Source organism: Monocercomonoides exilis (genome assembly GCF_001643675.1).
Source record: "Monocercomonoides exilis strain PA203 chromosome Unknown scaffold45-810774, whole genome shotgun sequence".
Classification (NCBI taxonomy): domain Eukaryota; phylum Preaxostyla; order Oxymonadida; family Polymastigidae; genus Monocercomonoides; species Monocercomonoides exilis.
This window is the reverse complement of record NW_027150590.1, coordinates 176,500-200,989: the sequence shown is the minus strand read 5'-3', so window position 1 is coordinate 200,989 and position 24,490 is coordinate 176,500. Positions and strand designations below refer to the sequence as shown.

The following is a 24,490-nucleotide window of genomic DNA, read 5'->3' as shown; positions in this document are numbered from 1 at the left end:
AAAAATTTAAAAAATTTAATCACGATTATTGAATTATTTCTTCACAATAATGTGATTGTTTCATTGGCAAAATTTTGAATAATATCGGTTTTAAACATGAAAATGTATTTCTTTCCTTTTCAAATTAACTTCAATCAATAAATCTTCATTCAAAATGAAAGAAAATTTTTTTATGAAAATGCATCATTTTTCAAATATTGATAAACAAAATTTGCTGATGAGATAAAAATTTAAAGAATTTAAAACCCCAAACACAAGTTATTCACTCCACAAATCAAAAAAAATTACGTTTCGAAATTGAATTATTAATTTCCGAATTCGAATTATTAATTTTCGATTTTGAATTATTAATTCCGAAATCGAATTATTTTTTTTCGAATTTGAATTATTTTTTTTCGAATTTGAATTATTTTTGGTGTATTTTTTTAAAAAATTACATTAATTTATGAAATATTATTATTATTATTTAATATTCAATGTTTCCATAAAAAGGAAATAACTCTGAACACATTTGTCTTTTGTTTTTATATATTTTCGTAAAAGACAGTTATTTAAATAGCAACGGAACGTTTGTAACACTTGGCCAGAATATCGATTCTTCAGATAAATCTATTTTTCTTTTTTTTTCAATATTCAAACACTCTTAATTTTTCAGATGAGCATTTTCACCGTTTATTATTCAGAAGAAATACAAATGACATATTTTCATTAAAAAATGTTCTTTAGACATTCGGTTTGTCGAATGAATGTTTTAAACAAAATAGGATTCGATATTCAATTTCTTTTCTCTTGAAGTGAAAGATAATTTGAAATTTGATTTTCTTGTAAATTAACAATTTTTTATTTTTTCAACAAAATCTATTGACACTTCACATGATAAAACTGTTATTGTCCATGTTGATGATATATTTATTCAGAATTGATTTCTCACCTCTTGTCTTATTTGTTTGTTTGTTTGTTTGTTTCTTCAGTAATTTGATTGTCAAAAATCCAGTCTCTTTCAAATTATTATTGATCGTTTATCGTTGTCATCATTATCATTTGTTGATTTGAGATTTGGGTGATTCCTTTTTGACATCACACTTTTTCTATCATAAGAATTCGTTTCGATAAATCAATTTGAAGAGCATGAAGATGAAACCAAGCAGAACTATTGATGAGTTTTTATTTGTTTTCAGATTGTTGTCTTTCAGTTATTTTCAATGATTCAATAACTGATCATTTCAATCCACTGAACATTTCATTGCAATCTGTTAGACCCAATGATAGAATGTTGGTTATTATTGGAGAACAGAATTTTCATTTTTGATTTCAAAAATACTCACCCATTTTCAAGAGTTAATCTCAAAACACAAATTCATTTTGACTTTTGTTTTGAAATTTGATGAGAATCATCAACTATTTTGTATTCTTGTTTGCACCATGTTTCAACAGTTTTTTTTTCTTTATGAATGAACTGAAACATCTTTTTCAAAAAGAAAAATGTTCTTTTAAATATTTTCTAGATTGATCATTTAAATAAATTTTGAAACCATCTGAGTAGAAAACATATTTCATTTATTTTTTTTTTGAATATTGATTTCATTAAAAAAAAACTTATATGAAATAACGATTAACATCACTCGAAATTTCACATGTGTTTTATTTTTAACCAATGCAAATGAAAGTTCATCAAAAAGCGTATCATAGAATTATTGTGACAATATATGAAAAAATTCTTCATAAAAAATAAATGAAATATGTTTTCTACTCAGATGGTTTCAAAATTTATTTAAATGATCAATCTAGAAAATATTTAAAAGAACATTTTTCTTTTTGAAAAAGATGTTTCAGTTCATTCATAAAGAAAAAAAAACTGTTGAAACATGGTGCAAACAAGAATACAAAATAGTTGATGATTCTCATCAAATTTCAAAACAAAAGTCAAAATGAATTTGTGTTTTGAGATTAACTCTTGAAAATGGGTGAGTATTTTTGAAATCAAAAATGAAAATTCTGTTCTCCAATAATAACCAACATTCTATCATTGGGTCTAACAGATTGCAATGAAATGTTCAGTGGATTGAAATGATCAGTTATTGAATCATTGAAAATAACTGAAAGACAACAATCTGAAAACAAATAAAAACTCATCAATAGTTCTGCTTGGTTTCATCTTCATGCTCTTCAAATTGATTTATCGAAACGAATTCTTATGATAGAAAAAGTGTGATGTCAAAAAGGAATCACCCAAATCTCAAATCAACAAATGATAATGATGACAACGATAAACGATCAATAATAATTTGAAAGAGACTGGATTTTTGACAATCAAATTACTGAAGAAACAAACAAACAAACAAACAAATAAGACAAGAGGTGAGAAATCAATTCTGAATAAATATATCATCAACATGGACAATAACAGTTTTATCATGTGAAGTGTCAATAGATTTTGTTGAAAAAATAAAAAATTGTTAATTTACAAGAAAATCAAATTTCAAATTATCTTTCACTTCAAGAGAAAAGAAATTGAATATCGAATCCTATTTTGTTTAAAACATTCATTCGACAAACCGAATGTCTAAAGAACATTTTTTAATGAAAATATGTCATTTGTATTTCTTCTGAATAATAAACGGTGAAAATGCTCATCTGAAAAATTAAGAGTGTTTGAATATTGAAAAAAAAAGAAAAATAGATTTATCTGAAGAATCGATATTCTGGCCAAGTGTTACAAACGTTCCGTTGCTATTTAAATAACTGTCTTTTACGAAAATATATAAAAACAAAAGACAAATGTGTTCAGAGTTATTTCCTTTTTATGGAAACATTGAATATTAAATAATAATAATAATATTTCATAAATTAATGTAATTTTTTAAAAAAATACACCAAAAATAATTCAAATTCGAAAAAAAATAATTCAAATTCGAAAAAAAATAATTCGATTTCGGAATTAATAATTCAAAATCGAAAATTAATAATTCGAATTCGGAAATTAATAATTCAATTTCGAAACGTAATTTTTTTTGATTTGTGGAGTGAATAACTTGTGTTTGGGGTTTTAAATTCTTTAAATTTTTATCTCATCAGCAAATTTTGTTTATCAATATTTGAAAAATGATGCATTTTCATAAAAAAATTTTCTTTCATTTTGAATGAAGATTTATTGATTGAAGTTAATTTGAAAAGGAAAGAAATACATTTTCATGTTTAAAACCGATATTATTCAAAATTTTGCCAATGAAACAATCACATTATTGTGAAGAAATAATTCAATAATCGTGATTAAATTTTTTAAATTTTTATTTGGTTATTCAATAGAATAAATTTTTATTAAATTATTATTATTTGAGTGATGATTTTCGAAAATGAAAAAAAAAAATTGAAAAAATTGATTTATTGAATGTTGCAATAAAAAAAAAACAGTTTTCTATGAGTAATAGAATTTGATTGGTTAAAAAATAACTTGAACTTTTCTGAAATCCATTCTCGAGAAAAATTAAAAATTTCAGTTTTTAATGAATTTCGAAATTGAAATAATCATTTTCGAAATTGAATTATTCTTTTTCGAATTAGAATTATTTTTGGTGTATCAAATGAAAATGAAACGAGCCAATGAAAATTATTCACGTAGAGTTGCTGCAAATATTCAACCAATACGCATTTCACATAATTCAATAAAAACAAAACACAAATGAACAAAAAAACGATTGTTGTTTATCAAAAATATCTTCATCATTTCATTCACTTTCATGTTACATAAATAAAAGCAAAACAATAATTTTGATTCCAAATGTGCCTTCAAAGGAAAGAATGAACGTATCTTGGCCATTGGCATTTAGCTTTTGAAACTCTCTAATTTGCCTTGAATTGAAAGAATTAAAAAATACCACCAATGTGTTTCAACAACATCAACTGCCTTATTATTTTAACAATAAAATCTTGACAAAAATGACAATTCATTCAACAACAATGATAAAAATAATAAATAAAAATAAAAAGAGAAGAAGATAAAGAAGATAAAGAAGAAGAAGAAGAAGAAGAAGAAGAAGAAGAAGAAGAAGAAGAAGAAGAAGAAGAAGAAGAAGAAGAAGAAGAAGAAGAAGAAGAAGAAGAAGAAGAAGAAGAAGAAGAAGAAGAAGAAGGCATTTAAGGCGGGCGAGTCGCATTTCTCTTCTTTTTGCATTTTTTCAGATCCGTTCTTCTATTGCCCATCATATCCCTTGCATCGCGCTCTCTTTTTGTCTTTTCTAATATCTCAGTCATTGGCTGCCTCGAACACCTCATTTGCTGGATGCTATCGGTCTCAGAATGTTGTAGTCAATGGGAGTGAAGGGAATCCGTCGAAGCCAGCGAGACAACAGATTACAGAAAATGGGACGAATTCATTCACTTGGTGCGAGTGGAATGAGTCAAAAGCAAATGGAACATCGACATCCACCAGTAATGGTGCTTCAAATGGAGGGGCGATTTACATATACGGTCTGTCATCGGGAACACTTTCAGCGAAATTTTGTTCGTTCAATGATTGTTATGCGTATGCTTATGGAGGAGGAATTATGTGTCATACAATTAATTCAATCAAGATCGAGAACAACTCATTCAATGCATGTACAGCAAAAAATTATTATGGAGGAGGGATGTATGCTTATTCGATTTCGTCATGTGTCAGGGTCGGTGGTTGCGAATTTCAGAAATGTTCTGCAAAATATGATGGAGGAGGACTTTATCTCGATTATTTTAATATTTCTGGATCTTCCTGCATTGGAACAGAAAGCGGCAATGGAGAGAGTGCTTGTGTGTTTGAGTGCTCATTCACTTCGTGCTCTCTAACATATTCAAGTGGTGGAGGGATGTGCTGTTACAATGTTCCAGCAGCATTCAAAATGAGGAGCCTCCAATTTATTTCGTGCTCAGCAGTGTCATATGGCGGAGGATTGGATTTCAGGCCATATCAATCAGAAGCTCCAGGCGACAACATTTATTGCTATTTCTTCTTCTTCCATGATTGCAGTTGCAACGCTTCCACTCCATATGGCCACGATGTGTATTTTGTAGATAATAAGAATCTCTTCTCATCGAACAATCCATTCCATGAATCGTACACAACGAATAGTGATGATAAAAGAGTGTGCCGTTATTATTTATCAGGCACTTGGCAATATCAGCATACAGAAAAGAAGGGATGGTTGAAGGAAGGGATGAAGGATCGGTATGTTGGGGTGAGTGGAGATGACACAAACAATCTGTGTGGGATGAGTGAGGCAGCACCGTGCAAGACAGTGGGGCATGCAGTGGGGTCAAGCATGGCGCAGCTGAGCTCGACAATCACGTTGCTGAGTGGGAGGCATGTGAGTGAAGGGACAACAATCAGTGTTTGGGAAAAGGAGATTTCTGTTGTTGGGAGAGGGAAGACAGTGAGTGTGATTGGGACGAATTCTCTTTCTTCAATTTCAACGATGCTGTTCAGTGTGACGGATGGGCAGTTGGAGTCGAAACATTTTTGCTGGCTGAAATAACGGCAAATCCCAGGTCTGAAGGAGAGCGTCCAATAAAATCATCCGTATTTGCGCTGGCGCTGCCACAGCTTCCAATAACTGCCTTTGAGGTGAAAAAACAAAATTCTGCTGCATCCCTCGTCTCCACGCTGCACCCCTCCCAATCGCTGTTTCTTTTGCTCTCATCGCCTTCCCCGCTGTTTTGACCCACCCAGGAACCCGGATCATCGAAAAATTCTTCTGTTGCGAAACATCCCCAGCTGCGCCCTGTTGAGAAATAAAATACGGAAAAATAGAAATAAAAAAGGTGCAACACGTCAACGGCTCACTCGTGAGGCAAACAAAATGGCACACCTCCACCAGCCTGGCAGATTAGATAACATTCTGAAAGGAAACAACGCCACCCACCGGCACCAGACTGCCCCACAAGCCCGCTCATATAGCTGACTCACAACATTTTGCAGGCACAGCGCATAGAAAGAGGCATCACAAACATGCTCCATGCACAGGCATCGCCCTCACACAGATGAATCGCTGCCCCATTTCCCAGACACCCCAGAGGCTCAGCACCCGTACCACCCCAAGGATCGAATCACATCCCTCAGAGGATGCCGTGCACCGTGTTTGCTTCAGGCTGCAAAACTTCTCTCAACACGCTTTCCGCTTTTTTCTGTTTTCATTTGATCTGATTGCATAAACCAATTCCTCAATCAATTTGAAAAATGAATTTTTTTTGTAATTGTAAATATATTATTATTAATATTTATCAAACAGAAAAATGCCATTCCCCCTGGTTTCTGTGTGTCCAGACTCCCCCAAATCCATTTTCTCAGCATTTGCAATTGAATTCATTTGCCCTGGCTTCTTCCCAAAGGCAATATTGTGTCTTCATTCCCTTATATTTTTTCATACAGGGGAATGCCACACGAACAGACAGATAAAAAATATGTTTTGAGTGGAACTGAGCGAAAAAGAAACCAACAATGCGAATGAGAAATAAACAGAAAATAAAGTGTTTGAAATCTCTCTGAAAAATTACAAAATAATTTTTTTGTGAATTTTGAAAGACATTTTCAATCCCTTCATGCATATCACAATTCAAATGCCTCCCTTTCCTTCACCTTCCTTCTCTTGTTCCAACAAGATCCACACCCTCCATATGCTCTCCATCTCCCTCTTCTTTCTTCTCCCTTCCAAATACACAACTGCCCCTCAACCTCTCTCAACAAACACATCTGCTCCATCAGCCATATGCCCATCCAGCATCCTTTCTTCAGCTTCATCCTCACCCCCCTCCAACAACTGCCTGCCACTCACCATCCCCTCTCATTTCTTCTGTCTGCTTCTCTCATCCTTTCTGCTCCAAAACACACAGCATCCATCACAACCATCAACATTGCCAACAACCTTGCTGAGCGTGGAGTCATCACACCCACAAACACTCCTCACCCCATTTCATTTGCCCAGCCACACCATCCTCTCCTCACCTTTCGTCTTCTTCACCCAACTTTCCATTCCATCTCAATCCCCTCCCTCTCTGCTTTTCTTCTTTCCAACTCCCTTCCAAAGACCCCTCCAAGCAGACTGCCAACTGCCCCTTCCATCGCCTTCCTCTTCCTCTTCCTCTTCCTCATTGCAAAACAGACACATCTCAATCACTCCCAACAACATCCATTCCCCCTCTTTTTGCTCATTCACAGACACACATTCCCCAAATAACACAAATATCAAAAGGGAATGCCAAAGGCAATGCAACCTCTTCCACAAACATTTTCCAACGTGATCGATGAAGAACAGCCACATCACAAGGCAAACAACAACTCATATAAAAAATTGATTAATAAATCAATTTTCACTTCTTTCTCTTCCCCTCACAAACTGAGTTTCATCCGCCATTCCTCCTTGCTCTTTCACCTTCATTTCCCTCTGCTCCCTTCTCCCAACTCGTTCTGAACGAGACATCTCATTCCTCCATCACCCTCAAAAACCTTTCTATTTCTCCATTCTCCACAAATGTTTCCTTCCATTTCCCCAGATGTCTGATTGCAAAAGAAAACAAACTGCATGAACCAGCCCCACCATTTCTATCAGGAAAAGTGTCTCACCATATCCTCAAATATATTCAAAACCAAAACTTATTCAAAATGGAACATAATTGCATTAAGACTTGTGAGATGGACAAAGAATGCATATCCTGCTCAAAATCCAATCACGCACTCCAACTGATATTTCAATCCTTGTTCAGTTCAAAGAATTTCTTTGACAATCCCTCTCAAAAAATATCCATCTTGTTGTCTTTCCTTCTGCTTCATGCAAGGCTTCATACACAAACAGATTCAAAATAATTCCTCTGTTCATTTCTAGCGTTTCGCATTCTCTCTTTTTCCTTTCCCTTTCCATGGACTCACAACCCTGATTGTTGCCAAAGTGCTTGCGTTTCTAACCTTGCTGACTCCAATTCAAAAACCAAAGGTTTTGTGATATTTCCTTCCATCAACAAAAAGGTCTGATAAAAAACAATCCTGCTCATTCTCATTGATATATTATCTTGGGATCAGATGGGCTCTTTCCCAACAATGTTGATGAAGATATCAAATAGAAACAGAAGAAGAAGAAGATGATAGAATGACAGAAAAAGAGACACTCCAAGGTCTGTCAAATGGCATTTCAGGCAAAGACAAATTCCTTTCAAACGCTAGATAATCATCTTGTTCAGTCTCTTTGGGATGTTGAGGGATGTTGATCCAATTTCCCAGATTGAGTATTGGAGAATAAGAAGAAGATGAAAAAACGTTTGAAAATATGGAAAGCGAAGATGATGCACAAGTGAAAGAGATAATTTTGATAAACGAAAATTATCCATTTGTATCTATGTTGGATTTCACAATGAAATTGAAAGATGGTTTCAGATGTTGCTCCATATGAGAAGAATAAAGCACATGATCAAAAGTGCAACAATGTTGTGAAATGAACAAAACAAGATTTGACATTGTTATTCTTTTTCTTTCACTTTTCAACAAAATACCATTCATTCAGGGGATTGGCAGGATATGTTGCAATCCAGGTGCTGAATGATAAATAAATACATTGTCGATATTTTCTCCCTCTAATTATCTCATGCTCATCACGAGCACCAGACAGCGGCCATAAAGTTTGAAATTTCTTCCTTTTCTGCTCATTTGGCACTCAAACAACAAGAATTGGCAAGGTTGTTGAGCTGCCCCACAAACAATCCCATGTCCCCATTTCTCTTCCAGCCTCTGCCCTTTCAACCAAAATACTTCAAATTGAATCCTCTTTCATTCATCAATCTCTCCAATCTGTTATGGAAAATGATCAAATGAAGTTAAATGATAAAAAAACTGCACAACAGAATGAGAAATCAAGACGTCAAACATTCCAGCTGGGACGAGTGAATTATTTCCAGAGATATGGCAGATGAGACAACAACAATTTTATTATGAGGGAAGCTGGAATTATTCTTTTTGATTGTTGGAGAACTGTCAAGCCATGACATTTTCGATGGAAATGAAGAATTTTCAATGTATGCATTTTATATTATTCTATTGATTGTGAAGATATTTCCATCCATATCCTCTCCTAAGTCGTGATTCAGACAAATTATTTAAAATGGACAATTTATTCCATGCAGAGCAGAACAGCGAGGAAGTGAGCCAAATATTTTCTTACAAATATATTAGAGCCAGAATATATTTTATCATAAACATTTATTTCACTCATTTTGGACTCAACATGCGCGATGGATAGAAATACGATGAATAATGAAAATTAATAGAGCAGAAATCAACGGGGTTGGAAGATGCCAAAGCTAAAAAGGAAGAATGTACAAACTCTATGAAAAGGGAACATATTTTGAAGATGAAGAGGACATTTTCAAAATAATTTTGTTGGAAAGATTGGAGTAGATGACTGAAACAGGACATTGGAGGCAGCTGCAGCAGAACAAGGAGCCTTTCTTTGGAGTTGAAGGACAGAGCATTAATTTTATGGACCGAGGAAAGGGGTAGAATGGCACTTGAGTGCTTGGATTGCTAGTCGAAAATAAGAGAAAGTCTGTTGGTTTGGTGTGATGCAATCAGCTTGGGGTGGATAACAGACAAAATGGACTTTGGGTCATTTTTCTATTACCTTTGCCATTACGTCATCGAGATTGTTATGTTGAGGATATCTTTCAACTGAAGATATCGTTCATATGAAATCTCCATCGCATCTTCGTCTTCAACAACGCCTTCATCATCTTCTTCATTTTCATCGTCTTCTTCGTATCTTCTTCGTCGTCTTCGTCTTCTTCTATGTCTTGACCTTCAACACCGAGAAATACGAAATTATTTTTTCCCCTGATTTTTGTTCATCATTTTCTTCACCTTCTTCGCCATGTTCAGTCTTGTCTTCTTCATCCACTTCTATATCATATTTTCCATCATCATCTTCATCTTCCGATTCGACTCCCAACACCTTCACCAACACAACCACATCATTTTCATTCACCTTCATCTTCTCCCTTCTCCTTCTCCTTCTCCTTCGGCGAGCCGACTGAGTGACATGTCCATCTGAATGAGGGTGTCAGTTCTGGGAGTGTTTGCAGGGCTGGTTCACATCCAGTCGATTTGGGGTTGAATGTGGAGCATGTTTCATTTGGTACCAGCAGCCATTCACAGCCGCTTTTTGGGGAAGAGGGGAGGAAATGAATGAGATGGTGAGGATGTGGGAGGGATAAGGCAAGAGACCGATTGCATTCACATCATCGCTTTCCTTTTTGTCAGCTGTTCAACAATCTTCATCGTCATCGTGATCTTCTTCTTCTTTTGCTTCTGTCTGCAGCCTCTGGGCAATGAGGCATTTTTGAGGAATGGAGATGAAAGAGGTGGGCAATGCAGGGCATTGGTGGAGCGAGAGATGGAAATGGCAGTTTGTGTTGCTTGGAGCAGAGAGCGAGATGAATGAGAGAGAAGAGAAGGAAAAGATGAGGAGGAAGCAGAGAGAAAAGAAGTGATGTTCATTTCTGTCTTCTCTTTTCCGATGAGGACAGCCACCCGCTGTGCAGCATCTGCCTTCCTCGTTCATCATTCAGCACTCAGCAAACCGGGTGAAGCTGCACGTCATCTCTTCTCTTCTCCTCTGCCACACCGACACCACGCCGACTCTGCAGTCACATCCATCGGGTGGTGTCTGAAGAACACGGACAGCTCCCCTTTGCCAAGCGATGACAGCACAGCAGCAGCAGCGGCGACGAAGGCAGATTGTGCATGGGGCAGCTGTGGAGCGGTTTCCGCAGGAGCGACTGGCCAAGCATCTCCGACACGATGTTCGCCTCCTCCGCCGCGTTATCTCTTGTCAAGATGGCCTCGCGCAGCTGGTCATTGCCCTCGATCTTGTCGGAAGATGGAACATCGGGCTGTGTGTTGGCAGCACAGCCACTTTGTTTGGTGTGTCATGAAAGGGCGAGAGGACTTTCAGGAGAAGACTGCTTCGATGTGAGAAGCCATTTATCAGAGAGGAGATGGAGCGGAGAAGCGATGGGAAGGGGAATGGTGAGGACAGGCTGTGTGGAGGATGAGAAGGGAAAGAGGAGGGGAAGGAATTTCTGGAAGAGGGCGAGAAAGATGAATGAAAGGAGAGGGGTGTTGTTTTCGGAGAATATTGTGAGGTGGATGGAGGAGGACGATAGCAAAGACAAGAAAATGAGAGCAGCCATCACTCTGGAATTGTGAGGGGAAAGGGGAGGGCAATGGCGAAGAAAAGGCAGAGGAATGAGCAGTGGATGGCCGGGTGTGGTGATTTGGATGGAAGGATCAGGCACAACGTTTGGGAATGAGATTTTGTGAAGAGTTTGAAGTGAGCAGTGGAAATGGGATGTTTTGGGGGATGTTCAAGATCTTATGAAATATGATTGAATTGCGAAAAGAATTGTTTGTCACATGATTTATTCGCCTTCTTCAATTTGAACTTCCTCATGTTCCTCATTTTCTTCATCTTCCTCATTTTCTTCTTCACCGTCATTATCTCCATTGTCACCATCATGTTTTCGTTTGCACCACCCAACAAATGAAAGTGTTTTTATGTGAAATCTTCTTCTTGGTTATTGTCATTTTTGCCTTCATAGCCTTCGACAAGTCTGAGTTCTCCCTCTAATTCATCTGCTTCTTCATCTTCATCTTCCCCTTCGATATTTTTAAGAAAAGGGTTTGTAGAGATTATTTGAGAAGAAGCAACAAGAAGTTGGACTTTGGCTGTTTATTTTTTTGAGGAATTAGAGGCGAAATGAAAATAGTGCAGATGGGTTTTGCTGGTAGAAAGGGACGATATTTGGAAGAAAAGAAGAAAGTTTGCTAAGATCATTCGCATAAAAGTCATAGGTTTGTTTTTTTAATTATAATTTTTCATATATTGTTTTTTTATGAAACTAGGTATTTTGAATGGGTATTCAATGGAAATGAATGAACATGGAAAAAGAGCATATTTGGCGCCTTTAAGAAATCTGGAGATAATAATTGGAGAGTGTTTGGCGGAATGAGAAGGAGCAAAAATTGAAGCGAATAGAAGAGGAGGCCTTTGATGGTTTTGGAAGGCGTATCTGGTGAATCTTATTTAAAGAGAAAAGAGGGAAATAGAAGTTGATGATGTAGCAGAAGAAGAAATTTGGCAAATAATTGAAAAGAAAAATATGTTTATAAGAAATTCGAATGAAAGAGATGATTTGAATGAAAAGGAAGAAAAAATGAAAAATGAAAATAGAAATTTGAGGGATGATTGAAGATGAGTCAAGAGAAAGGAAAAGAGAAAGAAAAGGAAGAAAGAAAAAGAAGAAGAAGAAGGAAAAGAAAACGATTGCGATGGAAATGACAACATCGATGAAAATGAAGGAGGAGAAATGGAAGGATCGATCAGACAAGATGCACACGCAGAGGACAGCCGCAAGTTGTTGATTGTCAATTCTTTGCAATTCAGAAGATGTTTGTGCTGTGCTGAAGAAGCAGATGCTGCTGATGCATGACAAGACATTGACTCCTCTCCCCCTCCCTCGCTCTGCCGTGCCATTGGCTTGCGAAACAGCTCCACACGCTGCCCGTTCCCCAGCAGCACCCCCAAAGCAGATTGGCCGACCAACCTCGTTCGCTCTGCAGCTGCCTCCACGAGCTGCACCAGCATCATCACCATCCGGAACAGCACCCACAGCCGACTGCACCAGCATCAACACTTCGATTCAGCCCTGCCCCCGTTGACACACACGAAAGCACCTGCACCTGATCGTCCAGCGCAGGCTGACTGTCTTCACAACTGAGCTGTTCTGTGACAGGAAAAGAGGAGATCTGCAGCTGGCAGCATCACACACATCTGGATGCATCAGGCACAGTGTGAAGAAATCGTTGGTCTGGAACACCTTCAGCACCGATGCAAACGATGGCAGAAAGCACCTAGACAGATGGGATGCATCTCAGAAGAATTGTTGCGACAGCGCCTGTGGCGTCTGTGGATAGCACACACACAGAAGAGATTCCATCTCTGAATTTGTGATACACCTAATATCGTTGACGAAGAAATCAATGCATCCCCAGAACATATGGCATCATACAGCTCCATTATCGTCTCCTTTCATCATTTTTTCTTCTGCCCAGTTGTTATTCAGCAGAATCCCCAGAGACACAGACGCATCTGCCACTCCCATCTTTGACTGTATCTTCTCGAACTCCACCAAAAAACATCTTGATCTTCTTCTCCGCTCCTCTTTCAAGCACGATATCAAAGAACAAGAAGAGCGACAGCTTGTCTTCGTTGAACTCCTCCCTCACAAACCTCCCAAACAGCCACATCTCTGCAATGTTCCACTAGAATAGCTTCTCCCCCGTGGATCATCACCTTCCTGATTGCCTCGCTCTTCTTCTGATTCTTAATCGCCTCCTCGAATAGCGCCTTCTGCTCTCAGATCGTCTGCTCCTTCACTTTCGGAAGTTCCATCAGCATCTTCATTTTCCTTCTCCGTCTCGTTCGTCTTCTGCTGCGCCGTTGCGTCTGCTCTTCCACCACCTCCTCCACCTCCGCTGTTTGCTTCTCCCACAACACTCACCCCGCTCCCCACTTTTGCAACAACCTCCTTCCCATTCAGGTCTGGCCCAAGCATCACAGCACTTCCATTTTTGTTGATCTCTGTTAACTTCTCCTGGCACTTTTCACAAAGCCCCAACGGCAGAATCAACAAAGCCAAAGATGGAACAATTCCATTATACGCACAAATTAATGAAGAAGATATGGCAATTGTAACCACCGACCAGCTAGTTTCCACTTGCCATCCACGCTCACCACTCCTCCTTGCTGTGCCTAGCACTTCTTCTCCTTCACCTGCTTCACCTGCTTCACCTCTGTGTTGTGCTTCTCGCTCAGCTCCAGAATCTTCCTCTGATTCATCCAGATGATCTTGCCCTTCTCCTGCAGCTGCTCTGCCAACCCGCTCATCCGCTTCGCCTCCTTTTCCTTTCCAACTTCTTCTTCTTCTTCTTCTTCTTCTTATCTTTCTTCCAGCAAATTCGGCACAATCGCTGCAGGCGACAGAACCACATCTTCCTTCATCAGCCCCTCTGCCCCACCGCCTCCAGCGCCTTCTCCGCAAACTCTCCCACTTCATTCACTGCAACCTTTCGCCTCCTCATTTTGTTGACCAGCTTCATCACTCTGCATGCCTCGATTGCTTCTATCGGTTCTTTAGCCATTCAATGGCCGATGAAGCCAGCGATGGATCAGGCGGATTGCAGATTGGCAGGAACGCAACCACGTCTACTGCTGTTAATAACTGCTTCTTCGACGACTTCTTTCTCGGCAAGTCCTCAAGAAACGGGAGCATAGCCAGAAGTGGAATGGAAAGCATCACACATTGAGCGGACACAGCACGTTCTGTTCAGCTGGGCGCAGCAAGCCAACATTGAAACCTCGGAGTGCTTTCAGCAGTGAGTGAAGTGATTGAAGTGATTGCGAAGATGAAAGCGACAACAACCCGGCTGCCTCGGGCACGTCAATCCTTAGCCACCTCACGTTGTGGTGCAGTTTTTTGTCTTTAATGTGAGATGCAGCCACAGCCGATTCATCTGAAGGGTCGACTGCGGGTGCCAATTATGATGATGGCCATTCGTCTCCTTTGCTCCTCCGCTGCATGAAAGGCGAAGCGGCGTGGCGTGATGTTTCAGATGTTTCAGATGAAGAAGAATGAGATGAAAGAAAATTGAATATTAGATTTTTGAGGGATGTTTGAAGATGAGTTAAGAGAAAGGGAAGAAAGATGAAAGGAGAAAGAGGTTTTGGTAAAAAATAGAGGTGATTAGCTTTTGTGAGGAAGAATACAGATAATTTGGAGAAAATTCTAAAAAGAAGATGGGGATAGGCTCCAGAATATTTATCTTAATGGACGGAGGTTGCAAAATGTTTTGTTTTTGCCGGAGATGAGGGAAGGGATGAGGAAGCAAGGAATGCAGCGATTCTTTGAGAAAAGTGGGCGAGAGAAAAGGAAAACAAAGGTATGACATTTTTATTGGTGATATTATTTGACCTATTTTTAATATGATTTATTGTTTTTTCTTTTTATTTGTTTGAACAAAATTGTTTTTGCTGGCGTTTTCGTAAAACTTCAAGGGAGTGAAATTACATCAAACGATAGAAAGTGAAGGTCAATGGTGGAATTAGCTTGGGAAAGAGCTTTATAGGATCATAGTTATAAAAAGGAATTGGCAGCGAAGGTCTGTTATATTTTTTTTATGAGATTCATTACATATGCAGCAGAAAGAGGGAGGGAAAGGGTTGTAGAATAATTTGAGTTTTTGATGAAAATTGTATTGAGAGGGATGGTGCAGACGAGAAGTGGGAGAGAGGTGAAGGAAGAGGAAGTGAAGGAAGAGAAGAAAAAAGAGAAGAAGAAAGTGAAGGAGGAGGGAGTGTATTGGTGAGCGAGTCAGATTTCTCATCTTTTTGTGTGTCTTCAGCCCCGTTTCTGGCACCTCCATTGACACGCCTTGTATCTCTCACCCAGCTGACCTTCTTCAACATCTCGACAAATCCACTGAAAACAACACATCTGGCTGAAGGGCCGAGCCAAACCTCGTTTCTGATGAGTGGATGCGCATTTTCATCGGTGTGGGATGTTTATGATGGGGGCATTGTCCCCTCGCTCAACAGCCCCTCATCTTCCCTGGATGCCTCGAACACCTCGTTTGTCGGATGCTATCGATCACAGAATGTTGAAGTCAGCGGGAGTGAAGGGAATCCGTCGAAACCTGCGAGACAGCAGATTACAGACAATGGGGCAAATTCGTTCACTTGGTGTGTGTGGAATGGGTCAAATACAACTGGAACAAACTCTGGTTATTCTTATGGAGATTCAAATGGTGGAGCAATTTACATGTATAGCAAGACATCAGGAACACTTTCAGTGAAATTTTGTTCGTTCAATGATTGCTATGCATATTATGCTGGGGGAGGAATTATGTGCCGTTCGATCAGTTCAATAAATATTGAGAACAATTCATTCAATGCATGCACTGCTCAAAAAGATTACGGAGGAGGGATGTATACTTATTCGATTTCGTCATGTGTCAGGATCAGTGGGTGCGAGTTCCAGAATTGTAAAGCAAGTGCTTATGGAGGAGGACTTTATCTTAATTCTTTTAATGTTTCTGGATCTGGCTGTATTGGAACAGAAAGTGGCAAAGGAGAGAGTGCTTGTGTGTTTGAGTGCTCATTCACTTTGTGCTCTGTTTCAGGTTCTTATGGCGGAGGGATGCGATGTTATGGCGTTCCAGCTGCATTCAAAATGAGGAGCCTCCAATTTATTTCGTGCTCAGCAGTGTCATATGGCGGAGGATTTTGGTTTAATCCAAACCAACAAACAGCTCCAAGCAACAACCTTTATTGCTATTTCTTCTTCTTCCACGATTGCAGTTGCAGTAATTCCACTCCATATGGCCACGATGTGTATTTTGTAGATAATAAGAATCTCTTTTCATCGAATAACCCGTTCTACGAATCGTACACAACGAATAGTGATGAGAAGAGAGTGTGCTACAGCGGAAATAGCCTTCAACATACAGAAAAGATGTGGTGGCTGAGCGTAGGGATGAAGGATCGGTATGTTGGGGTGAATGGGAATGATTCGAGCAATCTGTGTGGGATGAGTGAGTCTGCCCCGTGCAAGACGGTGGGGCATGCAGTGAGTTCGAGCATGGCGCAGCTGAGCTCGACAATCACGTTGCTGGATGGGAAGCATGTGAGTGAAGGGGCGACAATCATTGTTGGGGAAAAGAAGATAATAATAACAGGGAAAGGGAAGACAGTGAGTGTGATTGGGACAAGTGCGCTTTCTTCGCCTGCAACTACTCTGTTCAGCATATCTTCTGGTCAACTGGAGGTGGGGCATGTGGGGATCGATCACAACGCGACAAGAAGCCCATCACCAAGTGTGTTTGTGGTGTCGCTGGGGAGCGGGGCTCTTTCGCTGGAGGATGTTGTGATCGACTCTTCGACATCAGGAGGGAGTGGAATCTCGTCATCTGTGTTTGAAGTGGCTCTGAAGCAATTGAAGGCGATTGATGTGGAGGTTGAAAACATGAAAATGAGCCGACTTCTGATTGTTGAACCATCATCAACAGGACAACATTGGGAGAAAATTGGTTATCAAATGTTTTGTTTTGTGTTCATGGCACGCTGACTGAAGAGAGAGAAAATAGAAATTCTGAGATTAACTTTTTATTATCTTTTTATTAAAGTATCAGGTGATGGAGTGTTATTTTTTATTGAGAGTGCATGGCTTAACGGAAACGATTATTTTTTAATGAAAATGGTTTGTTGATAAAACTTTTGTGGATGCATGAAAAGATGGAATAAATGAAAAAGCCACCAAAAACAATGATTTTATCATAAATTATTAATGAATTCAAATATTTGTTTTTTTTTAAAACAAATTATTCAAAAAATGATTGTTATTTGAACATTCTGATAAAAAAGTTTCAAAATATTTGAAAATAGAAACAAAAATCGAAAATGCTTTAATTATCAAGAATATTGTATTTATCAACAGTTATGATATATCAGTCACTTTAGATTGCAATGATAATAAAATTATCATAGATTTATATATGAGTTGCTTTTGTTTTCTGATGATTAAAAATCATGAACACCACAGATAATCTTGTTTCAATGAGTGTATTATTGTGAAGTTATTAAATATATTCGAAGTCTGAAAATCAAATTATTTTCATTCATTTTTTGAAAAGAATAAACTTGAGATAGGAGAAGGATCAGTGTCAAATTATTTATTGGGATCTGTATTTTTCTTCAAAAATTTGTTCAAACAAACATTTGTTCACAAATGGGTGATTATTCTTGAAATCAAACAATCTTTCTGGGAGTGAATTATTTCCATTATTCACTTTTCAATGAAGTTATTTGTATTGAATTGAAATTGACACAATGAATGGTGATGAACAATAAATGTGATATTTTTTCCTTATTGAAAGTCAATTGATGTTGTTTTCCACAAATCATTAAAAATCTGAATTGATTGACAGAACGTGTCTGATCTACAAAAAATAGAATAGCCTGGACAATACCTTCCTCAAGCAAATGAATCATTGTTGGAATAGTATCAATAATATATCTTTTGAAAAAGACATTTGATCTTGAAACACTCTTCTCTTGCTGTTTTCTCAATGATAATTAGTTGTTGAGTCTTTTCATCTCAAACAAACATTTTGAAACATTTTTCTTCTTGATCCTTATTCCTTATTTTCAGATGTCTCAACAAAAGTTGAGAAAGCAGTAAATTGGGAAAGAATTGGAACAACAAACTGAAGAGGAAAGAGGGATGGGCATTTTTTACAAAAAAAAACAAATATTCATTTCAATATTCAAAATGTGAATTGAAATCATTTTCATTTTTGGAATAATTTTATGTTTTTGCTGATTAATTGAGACATTTGAATATTTAGGAACAAAGAAGATTTTAAATATTCACAACAAGTATTTTTAAAATTTATATATATACATGTATCTTTCCATAAATAATAATGCCCATCCATCTTTCCTCTTCAGTTCGTTATTCTAATTCTTTCCCAATTTACTGCTTTCTCAACTTTTGTTGAGACATCTGAAAATAAGGAATAAGGATCAAGAAGAAAAATGTTTCAAAATGTTTGTTTGAGATGAAAAGACTCAACAACTAATTATCATTGAGAAAACAGCAAGAGAAGAGTGTTTCAAGATCAAATGTCTTTTTCAAAAGATATATTATTGATACTATTCCAACAATGATTCATTTGCTTGAGGAAGGTATTGTCCAGGCTATTCTATTTTTTGTAGATCAGACACGTTCTGTCAATCAATTCAGATTTTTAATGATTTGTGGAAAACAACATCAATTGACTTTCAATAAGGAAAAAATATCACATTTATTGTTCATCACCATTCATTGTGTCAATTTCAATTCAATACAAATAACTTCATTGAAAAGTGAATAATGGAAATAATTCACTCCCAGAAAGATTGTTTGATTTCAAGAATAATCACCCATTTGTGAACAAATGTTTGTTTGAACAAATTTTTGAAGAAAAATACAGATCCCAATAAATAATTTGACACTGATCCTTCTCCTATCTCAAGTTTATTCTTTTCAAAAAATGAATGAAAATAATTTGATTTTCAGACTTCGAATATATTTAATAACTTCACAATAATACACTCATTGAAACAAGATTATCTGTGGTGTTCATGATTTTTAATCATCAGAAAACAAAAGCAACTCATATATAAATCTATGATAATTTTATTATCATTGCAATCTAAAGTGACTGATATATCATAACTGTTGATAAATACAATATTCTTGATAATTAAAGCATTTTCGATTTTTGTTTCTATTTTCAAATATTTTGAAACTTTTTTATCAGAATGTTCAAATAACAATCATTTTTTGAATAATTTGTTTTAAAAAAAAACAAATATTTGAATTCATTAATAATTTATGATAAAATCATTGTTTTTGGTGGCTTTTTCATTTATTCCATCTTTTCATGCATCCACAAAAGTTTTATCAACAAACCATTTTCATTAAAAAATAATCGTTTCCGTTAAGCCATGCACTCTCAATAAAAAAATAACACTCCATCACCTGATACTTTAATAAAAAAGATAATAAAAAGTTAATCTCAGAATTTCTATTTTCTCTCTCTCTTCAGTCAGCGTGCCATGAACACAAAACAAAACATTTGATAACCAATTTTCTCCCAATGTTGTCCTGTTGATGATGGTTCAACAATCAGAAGTCGGCTCATTTTCATGTTTTCAACCTCCACATCAATCGCCTTCAATTGCTTCAGAGCCACTTCAAACACAGATGACGAGATTCCACTCCCTCCTGATGTCGAAGAGTCGATCACAACATCCTCCAGCGAAAGAGCCCCGCTCCCCAGCGACACCACAAACACACTTGGTGATGGGCTTCTTGTCGCGTTGTGATCGATCCCCACATGCCCCACCTCCAGTTGACCAGAAGATATGCTGAACAGAGTAGTTGCAGGCGAAGAAAGCGCACTTGTCCCAATCACACTCACTGTCTTCCCTTTCCCTGTTATTATTATCTTCTTTTCCCCAACAATGATTGTCGCCCCTTCACTCACATGCTTCCCATCCAGCAACGTGATTGTCGAGCTCAGCTGCGCCATGCTCGAACTCACTGCATGCCCCACCGTCTTGCACGGGGCAGACTCACTCATCCCACACAGATTGCTCGAATCATTCCCATTCACCCCAACATACCGATCCTTCATCCCTACGCTCAGCCACCACATCTTTTCTGTATGTTGAAGGCTATTTCCGCTGTAGCACACTCTCTTCTCATCACTATTCGTTGTGTACGATTCGTAGAACGGGTTATTCGATGAAAAGAGATTCTTATTATCTACAAAATACACATCGTGGCCATATGGAGTGGAATTACTGCAACTGCAATCGTGGAAGAAGAAGAAATAGCAATAAAGGTTGTTGCTTGGAGCTGTTTGTTGGTTTGGATTAAACCAAAATCCTCCGCCATATGACACTGCTGAGCACGAAATAAATTGGAGGCTCCTCATTTTGAATGCAGCTGGAACGCCATAACATCGCATCCCTCCGCCATAAGAACCTGAAACAGAGCACAAAGTGAATGAGCACTCAAACACACAAGCACTCTCTCCTTTGCCACTTTCTGTTCCAATACAGCCAGATCCAGAAACATTAAAAGAATTAAGATAAAGTCCTCCTCCATAAGCACTTGCTTTACAATTCTGGAACTCGCACCCACTGATCCTGACACATGACGAAATCGAATAAGTATACATCCCTCCTCCGTAATCTTTTTGAGCAGTGCATGCATTGAATGAATTGTTCTCAATATTTATTGAACTGATCGAACGGCACATAATTCCTCCCCCAGCATAATATGCATAGCAATCATTGAACGAACAAAATTTCACTGAAAGTGTTCCTGATGTCTTGCTATACATGTAAATTGCTCCACCATTTGAATCTCCATAAGAATAACCAGAGTTTGTTCCAGTTGTATTTGACCCATTCCATACACACCAAGTGAACGAATTCGTCCCATTGTCTGCTATCTGCTGTCTCCCTGGCTTCGACGGATTCCCTTCACTCCCGCTGACTTCAACATTCTGTGATCGATAGCATCCGACAAACGAGGTGTTCGAGGCATCCAGGGAAGATGAGGGGCTGTTGAGCGAGGGGACAATGCCCCCATCATAAACATCCCACACCGATGAAAATGCGCATCCACTCATCAGAAACGAGGTTTGGCTCGGCCCTTCAGCCAGATGTGTTGTTTTCAGTGGATTTGTCGAGATGTTGAAGAAGGTCAGCTGGGTGAGAGATACAAGGCGTGTCAATGGAGGTGCCAGAAACGGGGCTGAAGACACACAAAAAGATGAGAAATCTGACTCGCTCACCAATACACTCCCTCCTCCTTCACTTTCTTCTTCTCTTTTTTCTTCTCTTCCTTCACTTCCTCTTCCTTCACCTCTCTCCCACTTCTCGTCTGCACCATCCCTCTCAATACAATTTTCATCAAAAACTCAAATTATTCTACAACCCTTTCCCTCCCTCTTTCTGCTGCATATGTAATGAATCTCATAAAAAAAATATAACAGACCTTCGCTGCCAATTCCTTTTTATAACTATGATCCTATAAAGCTCTTTCCCAAGCTAATTCCACCATTGACCTTCACTTTCTATCGTTTGATGTAATTTCACTCCCTTGAAGTTTTACGAAAACGCCAGCAAAAACAATTTTGTTCAAACAAATAAAAAGAAAAACAATAAATCATATTAAAAATAGGTCAAATAATATCACCAATAAAAATGTCATACCTTTGTTTTCCTTTTCTCTCGCCCACTTTTCTCAAAGAATCGCTGCATTCCTTGCTTCCTCATCCCTTCCCTCATCTCCGGCAAAAACAAAACATTTTGCAACCTCCGTCCATTAAGATAAATATTCTGGAGCCTATCCCCATCTTCTTTTTAGAATTTTCTCCAAATTATCTGTATTCTTCCTCACAAAAGCTAATCACCTCTATTTTTTACCAAAACCTCTTTCTCCTTTCATCTTTCTTCCCTTTCTCTTAACTCATCTTCAAACATCCCTCAAAAATCTAATATTCAATTTTCTTTCATCTCATTCTTCTTCATCTGAAACATCTGAAACATCACGCCACGCCGCTTCGCCTTTCATGCAGCGGAGGAGCAAAGGAGACGAATGGCCATCATCATAATTGGCACCCGCAGTCGACCCTTCAGATGAATCGGCTGTGGCTGCATCTCACATTAAAGACAAAAAACTGCACCACAACGTGAGGTGGCTAAGGATTGACGTGCCCGAGGCAGCCGGGTTGTTGTCGCTTTCATCTTCGCAATCACTTCAATCACTTCACTCACTGCTGAAAGCACTCCGAGGTTTCAATGTTGGCTTGCTGCGCCCAGCTGAACAGAACGTGCTGTGTCCGCTCAATGTGTGATGCTTTCCATTCCACTTCTGGCTATGCTCCCGTTTCTTGAGGACTTGCCGAGAAAGAAGTCGTCGAAGAAGCAGTTATTAACAGCAGTAGACGTGGTTGCGTTCCTGCCAATCTGCAATCCGCCTGATCCATCGCTGGCTTCATCGGCCATTGAATGGCTAAAGAACCGATAGAAGCAATCGAGGCATGCAGAGTGATGAAGCTGGTCAACAAAATGAGGAGGCGAAAGGTTGCAGTGAATGAAGTGGGAGAGTTTGCGGAGAAGGCGCTGGAGGCGGTGGGGCAGAGGGGCTGATGAAGGAAGATGTGGTTCTGTCGCCTGCAGCGATTGTGCCGAATTTGCTGGAAGAAAGATAAGAAGAAGAAGAAGAAGAAGAAGAAGTTGGAAAGGAAAAGGAGGCGAAGCGGATGAGCGGGTTGGCAGAGCAGCTGCAGGAGAAGGGCAAGATCATCTGGATGAATCAGAGGAAGATTCTGGAGCTGAGCGAGAAGCACAACACAGAGGTGAAGCAGGTGAAGCAGGTGAAGGAGAAGAAGTGCTAGGCACAGCAAGGAGGAGTGGTGAGCGTGGATGGCAAGTGGAAACTAGCTGGTCGGTGGTTACAATTGCCATATCTTCTTCATTAATTTGTGCGTATAATGGAATTGTTCCATCTTTGGCTTTGTTGATTCTGCCGTTGGGGCTTTGTGAAAAGTGCCAGGAGAAGTTAACAGAGATCAACAAAAATGGAAGTGCTGTGATGCTTGGGCCAGACCTGAATGGGAAGGAGGTTGTTGCAAAAGTGGGGAGCGGGGTGAGTGTTGTGGGAGAAGCAAACAGCGGAGGTGGAGGAGGTGGTGGAAGAGCAGACGCAACGGCGCAGCAGAAGACGAACGAGACGGAGAAGGAAAATGAAGATGCTGATGGAACTTCCGAAAGTGAAGGAGCAGACGATCTGAGAGCAGAAGGCGCTATTCGAGGAGGCGATTAAGAATCAGAAGAAGAGCGAGGCAATCAGGAAGGTGATGATCCACGGGGGAGAAGCTATTCTAGTGGAACATTGCAGAGATGTGGCTGTTTGGGAGGTTTGTGAGGGAGGAGTTCAACGAAGACAAGCTGTCGCTCTTCTTGTTCTTTGATATCGTGCTTGAAAGAGGAGCGGAGAAGAAGATCAAGATGTTTTTTGGTGGAGTTCGAGAAGATACAGTCAAAGATGGGAGTGGCAGATGCGTCTGTGTCTCTGGGGATTCTGCTGAATAACAACTGGGCAGAAGAAAAAATGATGAAAGGAGACGATAATGGAGCTGTATGATGCCATATGTTCTGGGGATGCATTGATTTCTTCGTCAACGATATTAGGTGTATCACAAATTCAGAGATGGAATCTCTTCTGTGTGTGTGCTATCCACAGACGCCACAGGCGCTGTCGCAACAATTCTTCTGAGATGCATCCCATCTGTCTAGGTGCTTTCTGCCATCGTTTGCATCGGTGCTGAAGGTGTTCCAGACCAACGATTTCTTCACACTGTGCCTGATGCATCCAGATGTGTGTGATGCTGCCAGCTGCAGATCTCCTCTTTTCCTGTCACAGAACAGCTCAGTTGTGAAGACAGTCAGCCTGCGCTGGACGATCAGGTGCAGGTGCTTTCGTGTGTGTCAACGGGGGCAGGGCTGAATCGAAGTGTTGATGCTGGTGCAGTCGGCTGTGGGTGCTGTTCCGGATGGTGATGATGCTGGTGCAGCTCGTGGAGGCAGCTGCAGAGCGAACGAGGTTGGTCGGCCAATCTGCTTTGGGGGTGCTGCTGGGGAACGGGCAGCGTGTGGAGCTGTTTCGCAAGCCAATGGCACGGCAGAGCGAGGGAGGGGGAGAGGAGTCAATGTCTTGTCATGCATCAGCAGCATCTGCTTCTTCAGCACAGCACAAACATCTTCTGAATTGCAAAGAATTGACAATCAACAACTTGCGGCTG

At 39.0% G+C, this 24,490-nt stretch overlaps 7 protein-coding genes across 7 annotated transcripts; 3 read left to right on the top strand and 4 right to left on the bottom strand.

Annotated features, from left to right (window-relative positions):
- Positions 1-5,292: 5,292 nt before the first annotated feature.
- On the bottom strand, positions 5,293-5,922 carry MONOS_18066 (uncharacterized protein; the record flags this gene model as incomplete). Its single annotated transcript, XM_067871047.1, has 2 exons — positions 5,293-5,750; positions 5,838-5,922. 2 exons carry the CDS (start codon positions 5,920-5,922, stop codon positions 5,452-5,454), a joined length of 384 nt encoding a protein of 127 aa, XP_067721727.1. The 3' UTR covers positions 5,293-5,451.
- A 4,785-nt stretch (positions 5,923-10,707) lies between these two features.
- Positions 10,708-10,941, top strand: MONOS_18065 (uncharacterized protein; the record flags this gene model as incomplete). Its single annotated transcript, XM_067871046.1, has 1 exon — positions 10,708-10,941. One exon carries the CDS (start codon positions 10,708-10,710, stop codon positions 10,939-10,941), a length of 234 nt encoding a protein of 77 aa, XP_067721726.1.
- Positions 10,942-13,392: 2,451 nt separating this feature from the next.
- MONOS_15444c2 (uncharacterized protein) lies at positions 13,393-14,124 on the bottom strand (the record flags this gene model as incomplete). Its single annotated transcript, XM_067868321.1, has 1 exon — positions 13,393-14,124. One exon carries the CDS (start codon positions 14,122-14,124, stop codon positions 13,393-13,395), a length of 732 nt encoding a protein of 243 aa, XP_067721725.1.
- A 1,268-nt stretch (positions 14,125-15,392) lies between these two features.
- On the top strand, positions 15,393-17,206 carry MONOS_18064 (uncharacterized protein). Its single transcript, XM_067871045.1, has one exon. The coding sequence runs from the start codon at positions 15,595-15,597 to the stop codon at positions 17,188-17,190; it is 1,596 nt and encodes a 531-aa protein (XP_067721724.1). The 5' UTR covers positions 15,393-15,594; the 3' UTR covers positions 17,191-17,206.
- Positions 17,207-19,682: 2,476 nt separating this feature from the next.
- MONOS_15443 (uncharacterized protein) lies at positions 19,683-21,971 on the bottom strand (the record flags this gene model as incomplete). The annotated part of the gene is made up of 2 exons (XM_067868319.1): positions 19,683-21,577; positions 21,897-21,971. The coding sequence occupies 2 exons, from the start codon at positions 21,969-21,971 to the stop codon at positions 19,715-19,717; spliced, it is 1,938 nt and encodes a 645-aa protein (XP_067721723.1). The 3' UTR covers positions 19,683-19,714.
- An 808-nt stretch (positions 21,972-22,779) lies between these two features.
- MONOS_15444c1 (uncharacterized protein) lies at positions 22,780-23,511 on the top strand (the record flags this gene model as incomplete). Its single annotated transcript, XM_067868320.1, has 1 exon — positions 22,780-23,511. One exon carries the CDS (start codon positions 22,780-22,782, stop codon positions 23,509-23,511), a length of 732 nt encoding a protein of 243 aa, XP_067721722.1.
- A 665-nt stretch (positions 23,512-24,176) lies between these two features.
- Positions 24,177-24,422, bottom strand: MONOS_15445 (uncharacterized protein; the record flags this gene model as incomplete). Its single annotated transcript, XM_067868322.1, has 1 exon — positions 24,177-24,422. One exon carries the CDS (start codon positions 24,420-24,422, stop codon positions 24,177-24,179), a length of 246 nt encoding a protein of 81 aa, XP_067721721.1.
- Between the last annotated feature and the right edge of the window lie 68 nt (positions 24,423-24,490).

Excerpts from the sequence above, each read along its gene's own strand:
- MONOS_18064 (XM_067871045.1), top strand. The coding sequence starts at position 15,595 with ATGAGTGGATGCGCATTTTCATCGGTGTGGGATGTTTATGATGGGGGC.